General features: G+C 42.9%; 2 protein-coding genes across 3 annotated transcripts; one reads left to right on the top strand and one right to left on the bottom strand.

Moving 5' to 3' along the window:
- Window positions 1-804: 804 nt before the first annotated feature.
- Window positions 805-5,353, bottom strand: shisa9b (shisa family member 9b). 2 transcript variants are annotated; one of them, XM_037256857.1, is made up of 4 exons: window positions 4,572-5,353; window positions 4,221-4,327; window positions 2,181-2,324; window positions 805-1,542 (listed from the first exon to the last, which is right to left on the bottom strand). In XM_037256857.1, exons 1-4 carry the CDS (start codon window positions 5,075-5,077, stop codon window positions 1,163-1,165), a joined length of 1,137 nt encoding a protein of 378 aa, XP_037112752.1. In that variant the 5' UTR covers window positions 5,078-5,353; the 3' UTR covers window positions 805-1,162. The 2 variants fall into 2 exon arrangements, with proteins under 2 accessions (XP_037112752.1, XP_037112751.1); XM_037256856.1 differs by having other exon boundaries at window positions 805-1,545; window positions 4,572-5,351.
- Window positions 5,354-8,413: 3,060 nt separating this feature from the next.
- mrtfbb (myocardin related transcription factor Bb) lies at window positions 8,414-22,631 on the top strand. The gene is made up of 11 exons (XM_037256766.1): window positions 8,414-8,539; window positions 15,727-15,922; window positions 19,021-19,076; window positions 19,165-19,240; window positions 19,310-19,441; window positions 19,917-20,137; window positions 20,555-20,799; window positions 21,074-21,167; window positions 21,305-21,898; window positions 21,975-22,035; window positions 22,113-22,631. The coding sequence occupies exons 2-11, from the start codon at window positions 15,826-15,828 to the stop codon at window positions 22,406-22,408; spliced, it is 1,872 nt and encodes a 623-aa protein (XP_037112661.1). The 5' UTR covers window positions 8,414-8,539; window positions 15,727-15,825; the 3' UTR covers window positions 22,409-22,631.
- Window positions 22,632-23,189: the final 558 nt, after the last annotated feature.

Below are 23,189 nucleotides of genomic sequence, written 5' to 3'. Positions count from 1 at the left end.
TAACAACTCCCCACAAACAGGAACCGGGCAACATGTATCATAAATATCAGCTGGATTCATGTGTGGGATGTTATTCCATAAATATGACTTTTAATGCGAGAGGAAGATTTTGTTTTCACTTCTTTAGACTGTAAATGATTTTGGACTGAGAGCCAAGAAGTGAGCGCCAATACATCATTAATCAAGTATTAATTCAATTATGTTTTGCAGAAAACAGATGTTTGGCCGTCTTGAACGTAGACTAACAAATGTGAAATCCGAGTCATGAAACGGCACAGTCTGTTATTAAAAATATTTTAATAGCCACATAAAACAAAATCATGCCATTTCTTGTACTGCTGCAACACAATTAAAAATATTTTCTTTTTATTTGGACAATCCACCAAAAATTCAAATAATTTGGACTGTGTTCCCATTTTTTGTTGTTATTGCAAATTAGTCAACTGCCCTATTACCCAAAAATCATTTTTAAATATTTCAAATAGTCCTCTAATATAATGTTTTGCTCAACTACCAACCTAAAAAGCTTGTTTTGATAAATTTTCCAGTTTGTACCATTAAAGGTCGAGTAGCTAAAATCTCGAATAGTCTCGTAACCATAATAATTTTCTTTATTCTTGTAAAATATCAATCTTGCCTTGATAAAGGCATTCATTAGAACAAGCGAGTACAAATAGTGTATCAAACGTGTAATGTACATTCCTGATATGAAAACAACAATTAACCACAGAATGTAACCATAATATGTACTCACTACATTTAATAACATTGTGACTGGTTGAAATGGAAAATATGACCTCAGTCTTGAAAGAGGCAAACACATTTAATTAAGTGTTAATTTCACAAGTTGAGTACAAAAAAAAACCAAGTGTGCCTTTTAGATACTGTATATGTGCTTATGATGTAATAAACATAACAGTCTGAGCCATTTTTATTTATTTTTGGGAATTTATGAAACGTTACATTTTAGTGGTGGCTTGAGGGTGACCCAGTTTATTTTGGCAGGAATAAGATAAATAAGTAAAATGGTGCGCAGAGTTTCAGTGTGTATGATTTAATTAGGATTTGTGATTTTGGTATTATTGTTCGTTAACACTCATTTGTGTCAAATGATTTTATGTCGAACAGTCCAGTCATATTTTACACAAGCACTCGCTGTTCTTCATACTGTCACCTCCGTCTTGCTGTTGGTGACCAAATAGGGCTGCGGCGGCAAGAAGCGAACGTTCTGAAGTTCCCTCCCGGTGATGCAAAGTTTAGTCGGGCCGTAGCACCGCTTCAGCCCCAGCGTGTCGTTGCTCTCCCAAGGTCTCGGCGTGGCCGGGCTGGAGAAAGAACCGAAGGACAACGACTGGGAGCTGCTGTAGCTTCTCGGGTATTTGTGTTTGCGTCCGCTATGGTTGCTCGACATCTGTCTGGGCGGGCTGTAGGGGTTTCTGGGTTCCGGCTCAGTTTCCACGTGTTCCATTGGAAGGCCGCCCTTCGCTGTTATTCCGCTCAGCACTTGGCGGCGGTTGATGTAGAAGCTGTCGTTCGCTTTTTCTGCTGACATGTCGACAAAAGCAAGAAGCATTAACCAAGGGGTCCTCAAATATTTGGACAAGATGTTTTTCCAGTAGCCTAATCCGGTCCGGGTTTTCTTGATTTCCTCCTGTCCTCAATCTCATTAGCTAAGATCTGCTCTATTTTTGATCGTCCCTAATTATCTGTTTGCTTGAGACGCACTTCCGTGGAGTCGGAGGAGCTTCAGCTGCATGGTCCAAAGCGGTCCCCGAGAGAGATTGTTCAAAAAGGCACGCTGCCGGATGCTTATCGATATTGACGTCTAGTGTCCGACATGTTTTTGAACATCCTTTTTTTAGCGCCACCTGGGAAAGTGCGTCTATTTTTGGGCTCGCTTTAAGGTTTTGGCAATTGTGTCTTGTTTCAACTGCCGGCGTACGTCGGAGCAGTTCCAAAATGATCACTTGAGACGATCGACAAACACATCCTATAAATACATTTTGCTTACTCTCTCTTCGGGCCTTGTTTGCCTTTTGATTCAATGTTAAAGAAGGGAGAGTTCTAGAATCCTAAAAAAAACAACCAAGTGTCAAGAAACTTTGATTGACAATTTTTTTTTGCGATAGTTGTCTGGAACTATTTTAATTAGCGTGAAAAAATGTTGTTTCTATTCTTACCAACAGCCTTGAGGGTGGCATACTTGTTGAGGTCCTTGATTGACGTCTGCGGTACATAAGGGCTGCTGATCTGCTCCAGCAGTGCGTAGGGCTCAGTTAGCAGAGGCGACGCAGGCGTCGTCGTGTTGTTCATCTGGGGGCTGTCTGAAATATAAAAACAAAGATGCAATACTTGTGGTTTAGCGCTCCGTGTACTCGAGGTAACCATTTAATTATATCCCCACCAACAACTGCCAATCTTCTCAGCTAAAACAATCTGTTGTAGTACCAATATTGACCAGTGAGGGGCAGCATGGTGCATGCATATTACCAGAAATACAAAGTAGGTAAGAAAGAAGTTGTAAAGGACGCCAAAAAAGTTAGCTTATCTAGCAACGATGGTTAACTTTTTTTAATAACTTATATTGCAGTGAAGGACTTGTAAGACGTCAGCTCAGCGGAATGACTTTTTCGATATAGTTTGTGGAATACACTTGTGAGCCTTTCTGTCCATGCAGCTGGAGAATCGTGGCTGCTCTCCCAATCCTACACGAGACATCTGCGTAATTAATGGCTGTGCAGCAAATAAACCCTCCGTCGTGGCCTGGCACGACAGCGCTAACAGATGTTCGGAAAGTCGCCATTAGATTAGAGCGGGAAACTTAGAGCAATTATAGGGGCTATTGCGTTTGAATTATCTGGAGAAAAAAATAAATCAAGTCGACATCACTAGTTTCTTAATTCATATAAGGTTCTTTCCCTCATTGTCATCGCCATTTTTAGAGGTTTACCAACTTGAGTCGGCCTTTCCCTTGCTCTTGGATTTCTGTGGAAAAACAGATCATTAATCCAGAATGAGGTTAATGAGGCTCTTATTCCCCACTGGTCAGCAAGAGACTTTATTACTGTGCTAATTAATGCGCAAGAAGTCTCAAATTGCCAACTCCGTCTCGCCTTATGATGCACAAGACGGCAATTCCTCGGTAAAATCAGTTAAGTGTTAACCAATCCAAAAAGGGAGTCCAAGGAAAAACTATTAAATTCCATGTCCTTTTGCTCTTGAGTTTTTATTTCACTAAACTCATTTGTGATCAGCTCAAGGCCTCGAGACTTAGTTCTTTTCTGATCTGTGTGAAGTCAATTCCCTCCAAGCTTTCGAGCTCCAGTACATCTATCTGACCTACAATCCGACATGCCAGAGGCGATGGTGATCAAAGCGCCGACCTGAGGGCAATCCCCGGCCAGGTCGTTGCGGTTTGACACAACACAACATTGCTTTGTCAGGCAAATGTCTCCACTTGTTGACCTGCTTTACTTTCATACAATTAAAGTAAAAGTGGGCCAAAGTCATTTTGTGTCATCTACTGCCATGCACATGATTTGACTCAGGCCTTATTACCCGTTTGAACGGAATCTTTGAAATGTGAGAGACACCGCACCGTTCGATTGTGTGGCATACTCGAGGCTGCCAACGCTACATGGCTGTGGTGGAACCGAAACTGACAGAACCATGAGACAAAAATATCGATTCACCCTTAAGAAACTCGCTAAGACTGTCGTCATGGGAACAACAGCTGTTGTCTGTATAATTAGGCTGCGCTGCTCACCTTAAACGGCTTTTTGGCGACAAACAATCGAAATTGTGGGAAATTTTAGATCGGCTCGTCTAATCTTTATAAATTGTCTCTACAGATTATCCTGAGCAATTGTCCTAAGGTTTAGGTTTAACTAATTTTTACTCTTTGATCTACTCGGAAAAATAGTCAAGAGTTCGAGATAAATTCTCGTGAATGTCAAGAGAAATTCGACTCGTGATGTGAAATGGAATGGCAGTGATTATAAAGCGATCCGAAGTTTGTGCTGTTGCTGTTACTACTCCTTCTTGTTCTATGTCTTTTCCGCAAATCAGATTCCTTGTGGCACCATGCTGCCTCTCACAGGTCAGTATTGGTACTACAACAGACATCTGGGTGCTAAAGATAGGGCAATCAGATTTTTTTAGTAATGAAACATTTATCCAATGTCAAAACTATTTTGAAATTTGTTGACAGTAACACTTACGGAGACTGTTTATTGCAACTCTTGTCTGCATGTTCTCATAGTGCAGCCCCAGGGTCATCTCGTCTGTATGTTCAGAGGCGGGATGACGGGTCACATGTGCCAAAGTTCTGCAAAGACGATATAAATACCCAAATACAAAAAATGCAGGAGTTGTTGAATTTTTAGGCGCAATCATGATTTCAAGATGACTGGAAATTACTTTGCTCTCGACTGTTGTGGCTATAGCGCCACCTGTTGCTTTGGCATGCACTTCCCAGCCTACTACGCTGCAAAATTATTTTTTGGCCATTATGGTAATACTGGAAAAGCAAAGTATAATTTTAAAAGTTGTATAAAAAGTCCTACTGTGACCTGTTTTCTTGGTTCGGTCGCTGTGTCTTCTCCAGCCCGAGCTTGGTGAAGATGCCAATCAGCGCCACGATGGCCACCAGCCCGCAGACGACATACACGATCATGTTGGTCTTGTCCTTGGTTGAGTCCTGCGCCACGTCCACTTTGGACGGCGGCCTGCCTGTCATCATCCACGGCGGCGTGTCGTAGTTCTTACAGGTGGTCTGGTCCAGTCGGGAGCTGCGGAAGGCGCAGCAGAACCTGAAGCCGCACGTGCCGCAACAGTACAGGTAGTTGCCCGTCTGACACACAAACGGCGGGTCCCATTGGCCCATCACGTCGTAGTAGCCGCGACATTTGTCCTCCGTGGGCGGGCTCTCCGTCACGCCGTTCGTCGTGGACTCCGCCGACTCGTTGTATCCGCTCACCAGCACCAACTCGTCCGCCGCGCGCTCCACCTGGCCTTCCACGTGCCGCACGCTCACTTCGGCCAGGACGTAAGCGAGCAGCAGCTCAGCGCCGCGCATCTTGCCTCACTTTGTTTTTCTTTCCCCTCCACGCTCACATCCTCCGCGCTGAGAGCCGTGCGTAAAAGTGCTTTGGGTGCAACTTGCCATGCGCCAAAGCACTACTACCCCTCTATGCGATGCAATCTGGTAGTCCCAGCTCTCGAGTGACAAGACGGGATGAAAAAATGCGCCGTGCTGGAGGTCGTCAGCCTCTTTCAGGCTGCCTCTCTCCAGCACTGAGTGGCAGCAGACAAAACAAGTTGGGTGAGGGAAGACGCAGAAGAGAGAGGTGGTCTCTGTGTGTGCGTGAGAGAGAGAGCGCGAGAGAAACGGAGAGAGAGAGAGCGTGCTTTCAAAATGCTTATTTTAAGGGGCTGGAACAAATTAACAGCATTTCCATTTACAAGATGATTTAAGATATTTTGTTGTGGAATAAATGAAAGTTGTATCTCAAGATATTAGCATTTTTTATACAAACAGCATTCTGTAATGTACATTTCAGACTTCTCGCAAGGGAAAAAGGTGCAATGGAAGGTCACTTCAAATTAGTTAACAAACTAGTAACCATATTGACACCATGTGACATCCTTCAACGGTGATTGTGCTCACGCGCCTTCTGAAAAAGAACCGCAACTAGTCAGCGGTTTATTTTTGGATAACATTTTTTTTTTTCTGATTGGAGAAATTATGCCTGCCATCTGCCACTTGAGAAATGGCTTTTTTGTTTTTTTTGCGTTTTTTGATGTTGAATCATCTTGGCGGTGGGAGGTTACTTTTATTTACAATTGGCCACCGGGGGACTTTTGGCTTGTTTCATCTCGCTACGTCTTCTATAAATAGTTTGACTTCCCGAAGGAGGAAACTTTTTGAGTTGCTTTCAAGTACGAACAGCTCGCTCCCGACTGCAAAATGCCCACCTGGTCAAATAACAGACATCTTAGCCTTGAACTAGCTAGGCCGTGTCAGCGTCGCTCACGCCGGGACGGCTTTGTTACATGAATCAGAAACGTCCTTGCCATATTTACGCCTCAATTACATCCATCAAGATATTTTAATAGTTGATAATGAGGGTGGCATCATGAAGACAACTTTCCAAAACAAATTAGCTGAATTTTGCAAAGCTTCCATCTACAGTCGCTAGCTAACATGCTAACTTAGCTAACAAATCAATAAAAAGGCGGGAACTTAATTCAACTTTTTTTTTTTTAAATATACAATATGATGTCTTAGCTCCTTGTGAATCACTTAGAGATTACAATGTGGTCCAACTAATATCTTAATTTGGGTTACATCACACCCTTTAAAGTGCTTTTTTTTGGGTACAATTTTCTACTAAAATGCAGTGAGAGCATGACAGCTGCGGGAAATGTGCGACAGGCGTTGGCGCGGGATCAGGTGGGTCGACCAGAGTGCTGCAACACGGAGAGAGAGAGCGTAATTAAATGTGTGGGAATTTTCATGTAATGACTTACCATTGAATAAATAACATCTACAGTCCACAACGGTGGAGTAAATGAAGGCCGTATAGACAACGATGAACGTTCAACCTCTGCGTGACACGCTCCGAAAGACTTTGATGCCGTCGACGTGCGGAATATTCATAACTTTCTGTGATCTGAGATGAAGTCTGTTTTCGTTCAAAGCTAATCTAACTCTGCTCATTTGGACCGCTATATTTATCTATTCTTTGAAAGCTTTTAATATCAGCGCAGGGAAAAAGGTTGACAGGAAGCAGGTCTTCAAAAGCGTTAATTTACAGAATAGGGTCATAATGGGCACATCCGCTCTCTAAATAACTGCACGTGTTTTCAGACAGATATATAAAATATCTATTAAACGATGGATGGACTTCCTGTCTGGTTACACCGTTAGCATGCTGACACTTCCCCATTTTAAATGTCACTGTCCATTGCGCCGCATCATCTTCCATTATTTTATCTTCAATGGGTTTCCGGGGCGCTTGTTGGAGAGCTGTTGAGTTAAACAAGCTACTTACTTACATAACATGCTACTTCTTGTTTTTGTTTGCTGTTGATGACTAAAAGAGCTTTTTTTTTTTGCGGGTGTATCAATAATGTCTGGCATTCCTAAATCAACGTATTTGATGCAAGGATAAAGCATACTTTTTTTTGCCACACTGTGCAATACTGAATTCAGTTTTTGTTACCATGACAACTCGGGACAGAGTTAGGGTGTTGTGACAAAGTAAGGTCTACTGAGTGTTCTATTCATCGTTTCTCAACCCTCAGCCCTTCGTCACTAAGCTGCAGTTTCCAGGGCAGGGCGCGACAGATCCAACATACATAGATGCCATTGGTGTTCCTAGAGGAGTACCGGATGCTGGTGAATCAGATAGCAGCTGGTTTTGAATCCGCCCTGTGTTGGTGGTGTACTCTTAACAAAAATGTCGACAGGATCAATTACATCCATTACAACGTGCAGAGGCTTGGAAATTGGACCGAGGCGGGTTTCAAGGCGGTCCACTCCCAACTGGCCGCTACTTCCCTCATGGCTTTCCAGAACCGAATGGCCCTTGACATGCTACTCTCAAAAGAGGGCGGTGTCTGCGCCATGTTTGGTGAGCAATGCTGCACATTTATTCCAAATAATACTGCCGCTGATGGAAGCCTGTCCCAGGCTCTTGAGGGCCTGAGGACCTTGAATGGGAAGATGAAGGAACACAGTGGGGTGAACACGGAGGTTTGGAACAACTGGCTAAATGCGTCCTGTCTGACCCAGCTGACAACTCGGCAAAAAGAAGACATCTACCGAGACAGTTCCTTTTTAACAAAGACCATTTTGAGAAACAACATGCCTCATCGCTGTCTCGCACCCCCGATGAACCTACAAGTGACCATCATGTTTCCTGTTTTTATCACAGACACAAAGAATTGTTGCTGATCACTCAAACTACTCTTCCCACATTTCCATATCAGTATGTAACACCTTGTGATTTTTGTTGGCAATTCCTGAAGCAGATCCATGTGCCAAACGTACGCCTCGTGTCCACATCACAAATATTCAAATATGTGCCAGATGAGCTAATGCTAATTTGGAGAAAAAAAAAAAAGCCTTGATATGAAACTTAAGAAATCACAAAAGTTTTCCTTAGTTGTTCATCTCACATTTTCGAGTCCTAACTGTTTGTATTCAAGTCATTAAAAAGTCAATTTTCCATTATATGGCCCCCTTGGATGACGTCCAAAGATGAGCACAGATAGAAGAAAAGTGCCAGTGGCATAATTTGCGGACAAATGATTGCAAAGCGTTCGCCGGCAACGCTACACGCGCTGACATTTTTCCCTTTTGTCTTCCTCTTCAGCGGGCACGCAATCAAAGAGGCGGTAGAGTGCAGGGGAAACGTCGTCATGGTAACAGAAGAATCAGCCGCGATGACCGCGAGAAGCGAGGCGGGCTTGATCCTCCGTGATCTGCTATCGCAGCTGAGCATCATTACGATGAGACGGACGTCTCGCACAGGTAGGGCCCCGGTGGGCTTTGAAAGGTCACGTGGATTTGCTGGCCAGACATCTTCATAACATCTTTTATTTCACTTCTTAAATTATATAATAATTTTGGACATATTTGTTGGTCGATATTTCAAAACAATAGGCTGCATCCCTAATTAAAAACAAAAAGACAATTTCCTAAAATACCTTTAAATATGTTGAGAGCTTTTCGTCTGGAGGTCACAATGTGAAAAATAAAATTAGCAGTTTTTGTGCCCAAAACATGGCACGTGAGAAATAATGTTAACGTGCCAAAAAAAAAAATCGAAAAAATCTACAGCTTTTTTTAGATACAGAATTTCCAATCAAAAAATCCACAATGTTTATTCTCAAATCCCGAAGTGTAATTATTTTCTTTCTAGTGGCGAGTACAGTGGAAAAGTTCAATGTCACTAGCACCCTACAGAACCCCCCCCCGTGTCAGAGAGCCTCTGCTTATTTCCCGCGGCCGCTTTCATGCCTTCACGAGTCTCCGGTGTCTTGTCAGGCTCATTATGGCGAGAGGAGAGTTCTTTCCCCCTCTCAAGACGTGAGCTTCACAGGCCATAACGAGTCTCCATGTCTGCACTCTGCACTCACACGACTTGTTTTAACCGTGAGTGGGGCCAGCCCAATTTTGTTTCAAAATCGCTGCACAATATAGCAAATCAAGACTAAAATAGCACAACAAAAGGAAGCAGGTAAAGTCATGTCAATGTAGGGTGACTTTGAATGACTTTTTTTGACTTTTTATTTTTCCGATGGGGTCAAAGCTGAAGTTGTGGAGTACCTGACCCCCAACAACCCACCCCCCCCCACACACACACATTTCGGGCAGCTAAATGAGAGCTCGTGGGAAGTCGCAGGTGTTCTCATCATCAGCTCCAAATGGAATCGGAAAACATGCAGATTCATGGGCAGCCTTATAAATACATTTTGAATAAATTAATGATATTTCCAATAGGGAGCTTATGATGACTACACACGCACACACACATATGCAATGGAAATGAAAAACACATTCCATTTCATGAGAGAGCAAAAAAAAATACATCTCACAGTGGCAATGTAACATCAGATAGAACCAAGTTTAAAAAAAAAAAACTACATTTGAACACGGAATTTTTAAAAATGTGTAATAATGACACCTGAGCAACCTTGTACATTAAATATTTTATAAAAGACTCATTTAATCTACAATATGTATTTTGGGGGGTATCAAAATTGAGCATTACTGCCTGTATGGAGGCAGACGTTAGATGAATGCAAATGTTTCTTTATAATTCAATCTAGTATCAACTTTCATGTCCAGGCCTTTTGCACAAGTATAGCATAAATGAATTTCAATGGAGGCGCCCCTTATTCTGGCCTATTGTAATAACGCGCTTAGAGATTTAAGAACATCTTGATAATTTCACATTTGACAATTGCCTGGTAAAATCAAATGATCTCGCTCTGATGGCTTCATGAAAAGATTTTTATTATACGTGGGATGGAGAAAAGGTAATCTAAAAAGACATGGACTCAGATATAATTTTATGACACATATTCCCATAACAAAGGAATAGATAGGCTCGGGTTCTCAAAGTTGTCAATGCAGCCTTCTGTCTTTGGCGCGCCAATGCTGACTAGCAGTTTTACAAATTTTGCTGACTCCTTCCACATGTGTCAAGCATTTCAAACTAAGTGGTCAGCCCTTTTTTTTTTTTTATCACGAGAACTATTTTTTTGGAACCATTTGAATTTGGGAAAGTTAGTGCAGTGGCCCGAAGATGCAAAAACAGTATTTCACAGTAGAGGGCAGCACTAGTCTGTACATTCTCGCATTCTGTTATATTAGGTGAGAGTTTTGAAAAGCAAACTTTGAGCAACTATTTTCTCAGACAACTATTTTATCGCTCCCGGTGGGATGTGTTATATTTTAGCTTGACCACGTCTTTTATTGCCGCCCACAGCTCCCAAAATAAATATTCAGGGTTAGAACTATGTATCCTTTTTTGTTTACATATTGCAAACCACATTAGAAGTTCTTCAGATTCTTCTGTTTGTCTCATATTGGTCATGTTTTTCGTTATTTTGCGGCACAGTGATATATTAGTGTTGTAAACATCATATTGAGCCTTTTTAAAACAATTGGATCCAAAGTAAGCCATCATGTTTTCAGACCTTCAGTGTTTCCAATGGAATAATCGGTTCTGGAGTCAATCTGTATTTTATCGTTATTGAATGAAAGATAGAAACAATGTCTAAGGTCATTAAAACTTTTTTGCTCAGGGAGATACAAACTTTAGGGAGTTTATATTCTCAGCTCCACGATGGATATATTTTCTTAATTGAAGAGAAATATATGGATCGTAGGGGTCCCACGGTCTCCCTAATTCGTATGACATAATCTGTTTGAGTCATCCCAAAGAATCCCGACCAAACTGAAGTCGAATCTTGTTTTGTTTTTTTGTCTATGTGTGGACAGGGAGGGAATGCTCCCATAAGGATAGCTTGTGGCCTTTGCACGCCGTGATGCAAATGCCATGTGGGTGTGGGATCTGGGCTCCACTCACTTTGGGCCTGAGTAAATACTACAGCCATTCCTGGCATGGTTGCGTATGGCGCAGGAAGGAAATGTCTGTAATCGGGGGAACTTTGACGCTTTCCCATAGCTGCTTCAGGGAGTGGGTCGGCAGCAGAGCGATGACAGTCTATTAAAAGTGGCTATGCACGAGCCCTTTCGATATATTTCATTTCTAGTCTGCATCCTCCTGAAAGATGTTCTGTGTCTATGATTCTAAGGAGAAATTTGGAGTGCAACAGATAGTTCCCACATGGGACTTCAAAACATCTCTCCAGGGGTCCTAAATTATATTATTTCCTGCTTTTCAAAGGACCAAATTATCTTTTTCCCCAGCACACAAAACATGCTAAGAATGTGTCAATAGTCAGCAAAGTTTGAATGATTGCATGCTATTTCACAGCTTTTAGTTTAAAATGGAAAAGACATTGGTCTGAGACAAGAACCCTGGGGCTCTCCGTTAAACTTATATCCTATAGTAATTAAAGCTTTTCATTTTTAACATAAAATTTTAAAATGTTTTTTTTTTTTCATCAGCTGTCAGTTTATCTTCAGCGAGACATGATCATTTAGATTTATTTATATTGTGATTATAGCTCACCGGATTAACGTTGTTGAGTTAATGCTGTTTTCCATCGAACGTTAATAACATCTTTTTCCTCTGCCTGAATAGAAATATGGGTTGAGGAAAAAAAAGAGCCCCTAATTATACGCTCCAACAGCTTTTTGCACCATAATTATCTATCCTTTAAGATTTGTGAGCTTGCAAAATATATGTTTCAAATGGACACTTAGGGTGCTGGCCTGGAAACAGTCATTTCTATATATTTTTTTAAACCTCAGAAACTGTAGAACACATTTAATGTCACGTCAGAACCGCTCCTGGCCTTATGTAAACCTTCCCCTTGAGTCAGCAAAAGCACATGCCGGCTATTATAATATCCTTTAACGTCAAGTCTAAAACTGCTTGGTCGTCTAGAAAGTCATCATTGTAGATCCACTACTTGGTTTTTTGCCCGTCGAGTTCTGCCCAGCAACGCGAACAACAGCAGTATTCGTCGCGGCATGCCGGCAAGCACATATGGTTATTTTCATCTGTGTTTGTTTGCGAGCCCACGTTGAGTCAAGGCCACTCGAGGGTTAATTAGGGCTATGGGAAAGCTACAGTCTGTTGAAATCTGGGAATGTTGGGCAAGTGTGAAGTAGTCACCCACTCTTTGGTGTCGCCACAATCGTTTAATTTTTTTTTTTTTAAACCCTGAGCTATCTAATGGCTATTTTTAGCTGTGTGGTTTTTGTTTGCCGATTGCTTGATATTGAATCTAATATATAATAATGTTAAATATTCGTTGTGGCTCATAAAGAAAACTAGCCTCGTGTTGTTGTCATTAGGCAAACTAACAACGAAGAAGTAGAAAAGAAAAAGTTGCCAACCAATCTTGGTTGAATACAACAATTTCCTGTCCTGGCTTTGGTGACACGTGTGTATTTAGTCATGTAACCCCCAAGGGCAACCCTGGCTCTGATTTTTTCCAAAGCTGTGTTTGAACCTGTGGCTCAGGTTATGCTCAAGCTTCTGTCAGTCAAAGCAGCTCTGCGTTGGCACTTGCACATCTGGGAAATGAATTTTTGAAGATGACTTCAAGCACGCTCAATTTGACTTTCATGTCTGGAAGCCTCACTGAAGAAGAGAAAAATGAAGACACTTGGCTTTATGAGAAACTTGTTTTCCTACTCCAAGTTGCTGTTTGTGTTTATACTCCAGAACTGAGCTTTTGGTAAATCTATTTTTTTGACACCCTTCACAACATTTGACAATAGAAAAACAAAGTGTATTTTTTAGTGTGAAGTGATGTTATCTCATTGAAAGTTGTTCGTAGTATTGAGATGAATAGCAGGCAGCTGCGCGGAGTGCCGCTTCAAAAGAACTCTGAAGGGCCCACGGGGATTTTCTTCTGGCTTTCCCACCATTCGCACGGGTTTACATGAGATGCAACGGGAGTTGAGTGCGAAGAAATTGTTACAAATTCTTTCAAACACGTCTCCCCTCGCCTCCTTTGTATACATTTCATATTTTGTCAGTAAGAGTCAATAGAACCTCCAAGGTCCATAATTAAAATAGAAAAAACAAACGACAGACAGAGCTTAACTTTGATCATAATTTATGTGCTCATCCCTGAGAGTTGAAAAAGTTTCTACTCAAGCATTTTTGGTTCCTTATCTCCATCCAGGTGCTTTGTGATGCTTCCAATACCATGATCCAGACTTTTTACTACCTGCATAAAAAAATAAACTGCAAGGAGACATTGTACGTCAGGTTTCATGACCCGTCAATCAGGGAGCCAGAAGTCAAATCTCAGGATCAGCCTCACGAACCTCTTGGACCAGGCCAAAGCTGATGCTCCTGTGAATCTTCCGAACCTTCTCAAGAAGCCACCTTGGAATGAATTCAGTCAAACCGCAGAAGGAATTTGGCAGTCTGGCTTTTATTTTAAATGTGAGCTTAACGTGAGTGCTGCGTAGCCTGACTCTTTGATTACGGTGCACCTGTATGCGATTACCATGTGCCAATCATCGGGCGCCATCGGAAAACCGACAGTAGCGCCGCGAAAGCTTTTTAATGCAGCTTCAAAAAAATATATACAAATACTGCAGTAAATGATTTGCAGACTACACCAGCTGCTTACTGACTAAAAACACGCAGTTGTTGAAAGTTGTTTGGAACAAGGCTGAGGAAAATGGACAGTGAGCCACATGCTGCTTCACCAAAACAATGCTGTTGGTATTGACGACGCCCCACCAAATACATTTTACCGTAAACTAACTCTGACTGTACATCTTAAAAATGAAAGGTCTATTTAAAGACTTTGAGATGATGATGTTAAAGAGTTGAGATGCGTCACGTTAAACTACTTCCTTGACACCGATTACTTCTTCCCTATCAGCCTGGGATTTGGCGCCATCTTGTGGCATCTTAGAGCATATAGCACAGATATTTTGAAGATTTCAGCCAAGAAATACAAATAAAATGTGTGTGGGGAGTGGTTAACTTTACTTTGGTTAGTTTTCTTCCCCCCTATGCACATATTAATATTTCAAGAATATTCATCTTCACAACACTTGGCCGTGCGAGTGGAGCTCAACTTCCCAAATCTGATGTCATGTTTGGAATGGATGAAACAGCAAACTGGTCGAGGCTGTTGTAAATATCTCCGTTTGTTGCGAAACCACAAAATCAGCACCATTGCGCGTCTGTGAGTGTTTTCACTGTATTAAAGTCGCGCTTTAGTCAAAAACATCTGGCTTGGCGTGCTGCAGATGGAGGCAATAATCCGTGTTGTAATCATCAAAAGCTCCACAATGACTTGTCGCAGTTGCAAATTAAAATTCTGTCACGTCACTGATCGCTTTGTTCTCTCCGTTTAGTATTTAGTCAACTGGAAACTTAATTTAAGCCAGTGGTTCAAAGAGAGCAAACGCAAAACAGATTTTTTTTTGGAAGGGGACTTCTACAGGTAAATAATGGCACTCATTGAGTTTTGCTTCCCGTGCTGATTAATAGGACATGTTTTTCCCACATTCCTAATCCCCCCCGCAGAGCTCAGGTTGTTAACCATTATTTCATGTAAAAAGGGACTGCTCATACTTCCGCTAATCCCCGTCGACTTGGACGCATGCCCCCGCTGCGTGACGTGCACGTTTCCTGAAAGCAAACGTCATTTGTTATCAAGTTGGCTCTCAGCGCTGGCCCAGCATGTGGAGGCCTGTTCACACATCGCAGCATCAAATTCAAACTACAATTTAAAAAAAAATAAAAATGTAGCAAGCAGTGAGAAAGTGTCTCTAGAGCCATCACGGTTCCCCTCAAATTAGAGGAACTCACCTCAATTAGTCTTTTTTTTTATTTTTTTATCTCACTTCCTGTTAGCGCTATCATTAGCATACCACCTCCACACTGACCCGTTTGGGTTTACTTCTCTGTTACGACTTGTAATGGCGATAAAAAGCGGAAGGGGGGAAAGAAGTTCATCATAAAACATGCTTAGCGGGCAAATAAATTAATAAAGACAAGTTAGAAGATAAGCTTCCCCGTCCCTGAGGGCTCAGTATGTTTACTCATGTCTTTGTTATTTAGGACTCCATCAAGAGAAAACAAAAGACTTCTCATGAGAAGTGTCCACTATTGCAAAAAGTACAGTGCGAGTGAGTTGAATTCGCTATGTGAATGCAGTCAAAAATGAGCCAAATCAAATAAATAAAATTGAAAAAATATATTTGTAAAGTAAATCTAAAAAAAAGCTCTTTTACGCAATACTTTTGTACTCTTTGTAAATACTCTTAAAAAAATATATATATATATATCCAAAACTAAAAATGCTGCATTTTCAACAACAAAAAATCCAGTAAAACAAAAGTAAAAATGAAATAACTATGATGAAAAATCCAAATGTCTTGCATGCTCCTTGGGAGTGTTTTCATTTTTGTATATTTGACCACGCATCATGTTTATGTCTTAAAGTCTGGCCAAGCAGCCTTGAGAGGGTTAACATGAGCAGCGCCGATCCCTCCTACTGATTTTAACTCACACACACTGTCAACACACACTTTCTCAGCTGAGCCACAGAGGAGGGGGCTCGAAGCCGCCAACCCTAGCTGTCCTTGGCTCGGAGCTGAGTCTGGTCTACCCCGGACAGCTGCCGCCGTGTCGCTCCATGGGACTCCAGAGGTGCCCCCCCAGCACAGCACCCTCCATGATGGCCTGCCTCCATGTGGAGCCCCCCTCCATCTGCACGGGCAAGTTCAAATCAAGTAAGTCCTGCTACTTAGTACTTGTTGATATTTGTGAGGACGATATTGAATGATGGTTCCTTTTGGGGGGGGGGGGCTCAGTAAGACACCAGGAAGTGACAAGGCAACGCTAAAATTCTTGGCATGGTAGACATCACTGTCACTGTTGTGGCAGAAGAAAAGACAAACATCTGAATGTGCGTCAAGAATGTGCGTTTTACCGGATTGTAAGTGTTAGTGGAATTCTGTTTCCACACGGGAGTCGAACCCAGACCTAAAAAAAATTGTATTTCCAAAATGTCGCTGTATTGCTACTCTTTCTATGCATGCTCCCTCTAGTGGTACATGAGAGAATCACTGCCTGAATACAGTTCTGTTGTATTTAACTTGAGTATGATTCTTTTTAAAAAATATATATATATAAATATAATTTATGAGAACTTTACATACAATACAGATTATTTGAATCATTAGGTTAAGGGCTACAGTAGAATTTTATTATTTTCCTCTAAGTGCGGCGTTAACGTTCAAACTGTGAAGAATGTTGTCGTGGCTTACTCGGACAAGAACCTCAGTCTCGTTTTTGACAAACAGTTTGTCTTTCTACGCTTCTGTATTTTTATTTTGGTCATGATGGTGATACTTGGAGGACAAATTATTTTTTGAGGTTGTGCTTGGGAGAGTTGAGTTGTTTTTTTAAGGTGGTACTTGGTGTAAAAGTTTGAGAACCACTGCAGACGTTCAAACCGCTATTGCACCATGCTGGCGGAATTAAATCTAATTGGCCTAAAATGTTCCGCAGTTCAGGCGCCAAAAAAAGCGAAGTCCGACGTCAGATCGATGGATTACTGTTTAAGTGTGCAAAAATGCGTCTGAATTAGCTGCGCACAAACTGACTCGATGATTGAGTAGTCTCCATCTTTGCTTAAAGTGCATCTAAAGCTATCTTTGGATATTTATAACCATTAAAGTCAACATAACTCACCGTCACCCGCCTTCTCAACATCTTTGTCTTGGCATCCACGAAAAACGATTTTTTTTTTTTATTCCTCAAAGAATCAAATCAAATGGGAATCAAAACGGGAGCTTCACCGTGAGATAAGAGATGACGTCGCAAGAGCAACCTCTGCTTTTCCTCTGAAGCGGTTGACATGACGGGGAGGTCAGCCAGGGTTCAACGCAAACTTTCAGGAGCTCCCCAGGGCTCGGATTGTGGTCCCCTTATATTTACGGATAGACACTCATATGTTTTATTGCTTGGAGCATTCTTTCTAGGTCACAGTGACTGTAAACACTTAAAGGACGCATTTCCTTCTGTCTGCACGTCTGGAAGAAAACAGCAACACCTTCAAGTGATCTGCTATGATTCAGAGAGCCTTGTTTGCACCCTTCCCGAGTTGTGTCATTCTACAACCAACGGCGAGTCCCCGCCCCCCCCCTTAAATTGCAGCCGACATGTCACCGTTCCCAGGCCTTGTTCTCACAGCTGCCCGGTTTATTTTTGCTCGCTTGAGTCATAGGGGCCCGTTCAACGCTTTTCCCGGGAGAGCCGTGCAGGTCTGCCTTGTGGGTGTGTGGGGGTGTGTGTGTGTGTGTGGGGGGGAGTATTTACTTCCTGTGAGCCACTCTGCAAATGTCGCGACAATGCAGAGGTGACCATCCACGCATCAACCAGCATCAACAACTCCAACTTCTTTACTTGGGTGCACACTTTACTAAAGTTTTCGTAGTTTTTGATACGACTAAATCCGTTTGTATTTTGGGTTGTCGGCGTCTTAAATCCGGTTCTGTTTTTTTTTTTGTAATTGTAGGCTTTGTTTCTGTCTAATCATTTGACTGTTTCTCCTTTTGAAAAGTAAAAAAAAAAATCTTGCTAATTTTTGCTAGCTTGCGGGCTTCCTTTTTTTCCTGCCGTATCACATGACCAAAATGAGTGGTTTGACATTTAAAACAGATGCAAAGTCAAAGTGTGGGCTCACAAAGGGCGCCATTCAAGCTAGGACCATCACTCGCGCTAACCATGAGACGCACCTCAGTAAATTTGGACAGTCAATCAAGAGCATCCTTATTTTTTCCCTAAAGCAACTTTTATTTGGGCAAAGTCCATAAAGGTTCGCTCGTATGAATTCTGAACATGAAAACTAAAAACCAGGCACGTTGACATCTTGTAATAAGTTTTCCCAGCATCGTGCAAGCTGTTTTTACTGCAAAAATGCCAGACCAAGTTCTTATTTTCATATTTCCTCTTGGCCAGGTGTCCCAATACTTTTGCGTCCACATTTCCTGATGAATCCATTTATCAACTTACGGAGCAGACGTGACTCACGCCGCTCTCCCCGGTGTTCTGTCTGACTGCGGCTTTACTCATTAACGCGCTCATAGTGTAGTTTGGATTCGATTCTATTCACTGTTGACTTTGGCCTTTGAGTCTTGTTCAACGCCATCGCCGTGTGGTTTCTCCCAACTTCCCTTATGGGTGAATACGGGAAGTGAATTTCCCTTCATTAACCTTGGGTGTTTATTACAAAGCATGTACCCGCGTGAAAAACTCTACGGGCGTCTCGTTTCATGAGAAAAAGAATTCAGTTGTCGAAAGTGACGTTTGACTTTGTGAAGTCCGACTCATTTTGCTACGCTGATCACATTTGGTATCGGTGTGAAGTATCGGCACACTTTAATGAAGATGGGTGATGTAATCCCTGGGTTGATCCTTATTTGATCAGACACATTTTAAATTCTGAAAAGAATGCGTAATATGGAATGAGTCTATTTATGTTTTACCACCAATGTCGTCTCTGAGACGAAGAAGTCCAAGTCCCCCCCCCCACATGGAGTGAGCTCCTCCCTGACTCCAACATAGCTTCATGAGTCACAGGCTGGGCCTTTGGGAGGTCACTCACCCCTTTGGACTCAAACAAAACCTCCCCTGGGTCGAGTCTCCATCCAGTAAGCGCCAAAGCATCCTCATGGTGCTGTTGCTATGCGGCCGACTGTTTTGGTTTCCTCCTTTCCTCATGCGTCCATTAAATTGGTCGCAATGAAGGCGACTGTGTGCTCAGCATCTTGAAAAAAAAAAAAATCATTCAACATCACATTTAAAGATTCAATTTTTTTTTCAGCTCTGAAAGCTCCTGCTGCCTTCCACGAGCAGATTCGCAGTCTGAACAGATCGAGGGTAAAAGAATTGGATTCTGTTTAGATGTCACTAATCAGTCTGTTTTGGAATTCATCCAACCTGAATTTTCTTTTTTTTTTCTGAGCAGACGGGGAACTTAGTGAAAGACAAGCTTTGCCGCAGACCTGCTCGCTCCGAGATGGTGCACATGAAAATTCGACAAGGTGCGCAAAGACTCTTCTCTTGGTTCCTTTTCATAAAAGAGACGAACTGACGGCATCTTCCACACGCAGAGAGCGAGGCCGACGCTTCTGTTCAAGCCGCTCGGCTCGAGCTGAAGCGGGCGCTGCTGGCCGACGATATCAAGCAGAAGATCGCCCGCAGGCCGGGACCCATGGAACTGGTGGAGAAGAACGATCATGACGGTAGCTGTTCATATTCATGCATGGGCATCAACAATTTAGGTGGACGTTGGAAAAAAAACAAAAACGTGCTGCTACAAACGTCAACAGGATGTCAGTGTAAAAACAAAAATGATGACTTTTCTTGGCCTGCCGTATAAAATACATTTTTCACACATGATTTTACGGTCTTCCGAGAATACACAATAATCACACAATAAACATTCGTTCTCATTTCTTATCTTTATTGTTATTTTTTTGTTTTACTTTAACCTCAAGGGAGTTTGGACTCTGAGAAAAGCAACCAAAACAAATTCACGTTATTGAAGAGGCAAGCCTGAAGAAATAAGCAGTAAGGCAAAATATGGGTACAACACGAGAAGAAAATCAAATCTGGCATGTTAAAGGAACGCAACACATTTTCACTGAGTCCTGATTGTTATCATTGCAATTACAATGTTTGATTATTATCATAGCAATTACAATGTTTGTCCTCCAGGTGATAGTCCAGACCCGAGCGAGAGAGCAAATGTGTACACTTTGAGTGAGGACAACAGCGAGGCTTTATCGCCGCGCACTCGCGGCCAAACATCTCCGAGCGCCGACTCGGTCTCGCCGACTCGGACCGAGGCCTCGCCATGTAATTCCTCATCTGATTTATCCTCCACCGGCGAGGAACCCGCAGCTACATCTCAGCTAATCGCTGCTGCGCTCACAAAGGTCAGCCTCACCTTTTCACAGACACACACACACACACACACACAACACAAACACACACAATATCAATACAGATCGGGCAGCTTGATGTAAGCGTGGCCAACAGGTTTGCCTCACAGTTTTGAGGTTCTGGCTTCGAGTCCAAAATATCTGCTGCCACAATACAGTAGTAGCTAAAAAAAATAAAAATAAAGCTCAGCAGCACATCAGTGACCTCTGACCTTTAAGTCGTACAGCAGGTCCCGTTTTTCACCGCTCATCTGCCGTTCTCTTCCTGCAGGTGTTAAAACAATGAGGATCTCATTTCCACTTCCTCTTTTTTCATCCAGACATTTTCATCAACTGTTTCCCCAGTGGCGTTCATCCAAATGTCTCATTTCTCATATGCTGTCCTGTGTGTGTGTGTGTTTGACTCCACAGGAGAGCTCGCCAAAACCGCCGGGCGAGAAAAGCCGCGGCAAAAAGAGCCGAGAGGCCAAGCCGAGGATACGCAAGCTCAAGTATCATCAGTACATTCCCCCGGACCACCACAAACACGAGCTTAAGCCATCGCCGGCGGCGCGCGTGGACGCCGCTTATGTGCGCATTCTGCAGCAGCAGCAGCACTTTCTGCAGCTGCAGATCCTTAGCCAGCAGCACTTTGGCCACCAGCAGGTGGTGCTCAAGTATGATCATCATTTTATTAGATTTTGGGTACAGCTACTTCTTAGTTTTTATTTATTTATTTATCTATTTATTTAATTTAATTTTGTGTATATATGTAATCTGGTTTTGTATTTAATTTTATTTATTTATTTATTTTTCTCTGATATGCCGCTTTTCTTTTGTGTTAACAGCTGCCATGTGTCTCAAATAACCGCCCTTGTCTCTCTCCACAGCGGTGAAAATGCAAGAATGAATCTCTCACTCCCTTTTCCCTTTCCGCTCTCGTTCTGACAGTTCTGCAAGCGACTTCCAAACCAGCTGTTCAGCTAAGGTCCCAAACGAAAACTGCAAGCCTTGTCAGTTGCCGAGCAATGTTGATGAAATGAAGGTGCGGTTCTTGTTTTTCTATGAAAATGACGACACACTATGAATTTTATGTATTTGGCGCCATCTACTGGTCTTCCACTGCCATTGCCTCAAGTGCAAAAGTGACCAGTTGTAATGCTGTTCTGTATGCACTTCCAGGTGGCTGAGCTGAAAGTGGAGCTCAAACTTCGCTCGCTTCCCGTCTCTGGCACCAAGATGGATCTGATCGAGCGGCTAAAGTTGTATCACGAACGTGTCGGCGGCGTGGAGACGAAAGCTCCTGAAAGCACCCCGCCGCTCTCCCCCAAAGCATCTGGCGTGGGCCCGGAGGACAACAGTAGGGCGGATGGTCCCGCGGCACTTCCTCCGGGCCAGAGCGGGTCCTTCGAGAAGGACCGGCGTCTCCACGAGAAGGAGCGTCAGATCGAGGAGCTGAAGAGGAGGCTGGAGCGCGAGCAGAAGCTTGTGGAGGAGCTCAAGCTGCAGCTGGAGGTGGAGAAGAGGACTCAGCAGCTGGGAGAGTCCTCGCCGCTTTCCCTCAGTCCTCCGTCTCCCCTCAAGGGGGAACGCGTGCAAGTCAAACAGGAAGTGGACACAGAGACGAAGCTCAAGCATGCAGATCATCTCGGTTGTCTCCAACAGCCTTGTGGCCATCCCGTGGCCTTCCTGCCGCCACTTAAATGTAAGCTCCTCCGAGAGCCTCCTCGCTATGAAGACGCTGTGAAACACACGCGCATGCTGCCGGCTATTCAGGTGACAACCATTCCTCTCACGTTTCCGTCAAATACTGTAAAGCACAATGAAAATGTCATGGCAATGTTTCCTGTAGACTTTGTGTGCAGCAAGCCAGCAGATGGATGACCTGTTTGACATTCTCATTGAAAGCGGAGGTAAGAATGAACATTTTATCATAATAGATCACTTTCCAAAAACGTGTGTGATAGGTCCACACTTTGTGAATGCACAGAGATGTCTCCCTCGCTCAAAACCGACCCTCCGGACGCCAACAAGCGAGTGGCCATCACGCCCAGTGTCACCCTCCTGCCCGTCAACACCGTTCTGTCTCGCCCTCCGCCCCGCGTCCAGGTGGCACACATGCCTGCCAAGGAGGTTCCTTTACCCTTGGTCGCCATGGAGATAGAGCCGGGCGACGGCGTGGACCCGGAGTCCGACCTCCACGGCATGGACTGGTTGGACCTGAGCGTGTCGGCGCCTGAGGGGGTCTTTACTCCAGACTTCCTGGACACTTACCAGTTGCTCTAGGGGACCACAGAAAGTGGATCGCTCGACAGACTAGCAGAGCAATTGTCAAATTTGCCCTTCAGCTATCAGGCGTGACGTTGTCGCCATCTCCTGGTCAGTTACTGAAATGCAGCCAGTGACAACTTTTTTTATGGGAATCCCAATTGGACGAGCTGTTATTTCTAAAATCAAATAAACAAACTTGCAATATGTGTAATATCAAATAAATACTTGGGACAGTGAATTCCTTATTTATTCATAATTCTTCATAAAAATTTGCAAAAGAAGAAACACGGTCTACAAATTAGACAAACTGCAGAAGAAATGAGCTTCAATTAAAGAGCTGTGTGGTTACATAAAACAGGTTTGAGCTTGAAAACCCTTTTTATGGCTGGAGATCTGCCCACAGGTGACGACACCTGATTGTTTTTCTCCATTAAGCTCAATTAAGTACACGTAAGTGCACGTGGTGTGTGGCCAGTAGAGGCCGCTAGAGTGCCATCTCATTACTCACCAAGAAGATGTGAATTAGTTTTTATTTTTGTTATTGCTTTATTTAAATAAATACTGAGCATGGAGGAAAGATTCAATGTATCACATGAGTTATCGGAACTCTCGTCCTCACGAGAAACAGATGTTAACATAAGGTCGCAGAAGCCACACAACAAAAAAAGAAAATTCACAGATAACAATGACTTAAGATCTGGTATTCAGGTTTACAAGTGGAAAATCCCTCGACAAGAGGTTCAAAGAACGAAAGCTTTGGCGGCGGGTTTGATGAAGGATGAGAACAGTTCATGAT

This window comes from Syngnathus acus, chromosome 8 (genome assembly GCF_901709675.1).
Source record: "Syngnathus acus chromosome 8, fSynAcu1.2, whole genome shotgun sequence".
NCBI lineage: Eukaryota > Metazoa > Chordata > Actinopteri > Syngnathiformes > Syngnathidae > Syngnathus > Syngnathus acus.
This window is presented reverse-complemented; position numbering and strand designations above follow the sequence as displayed.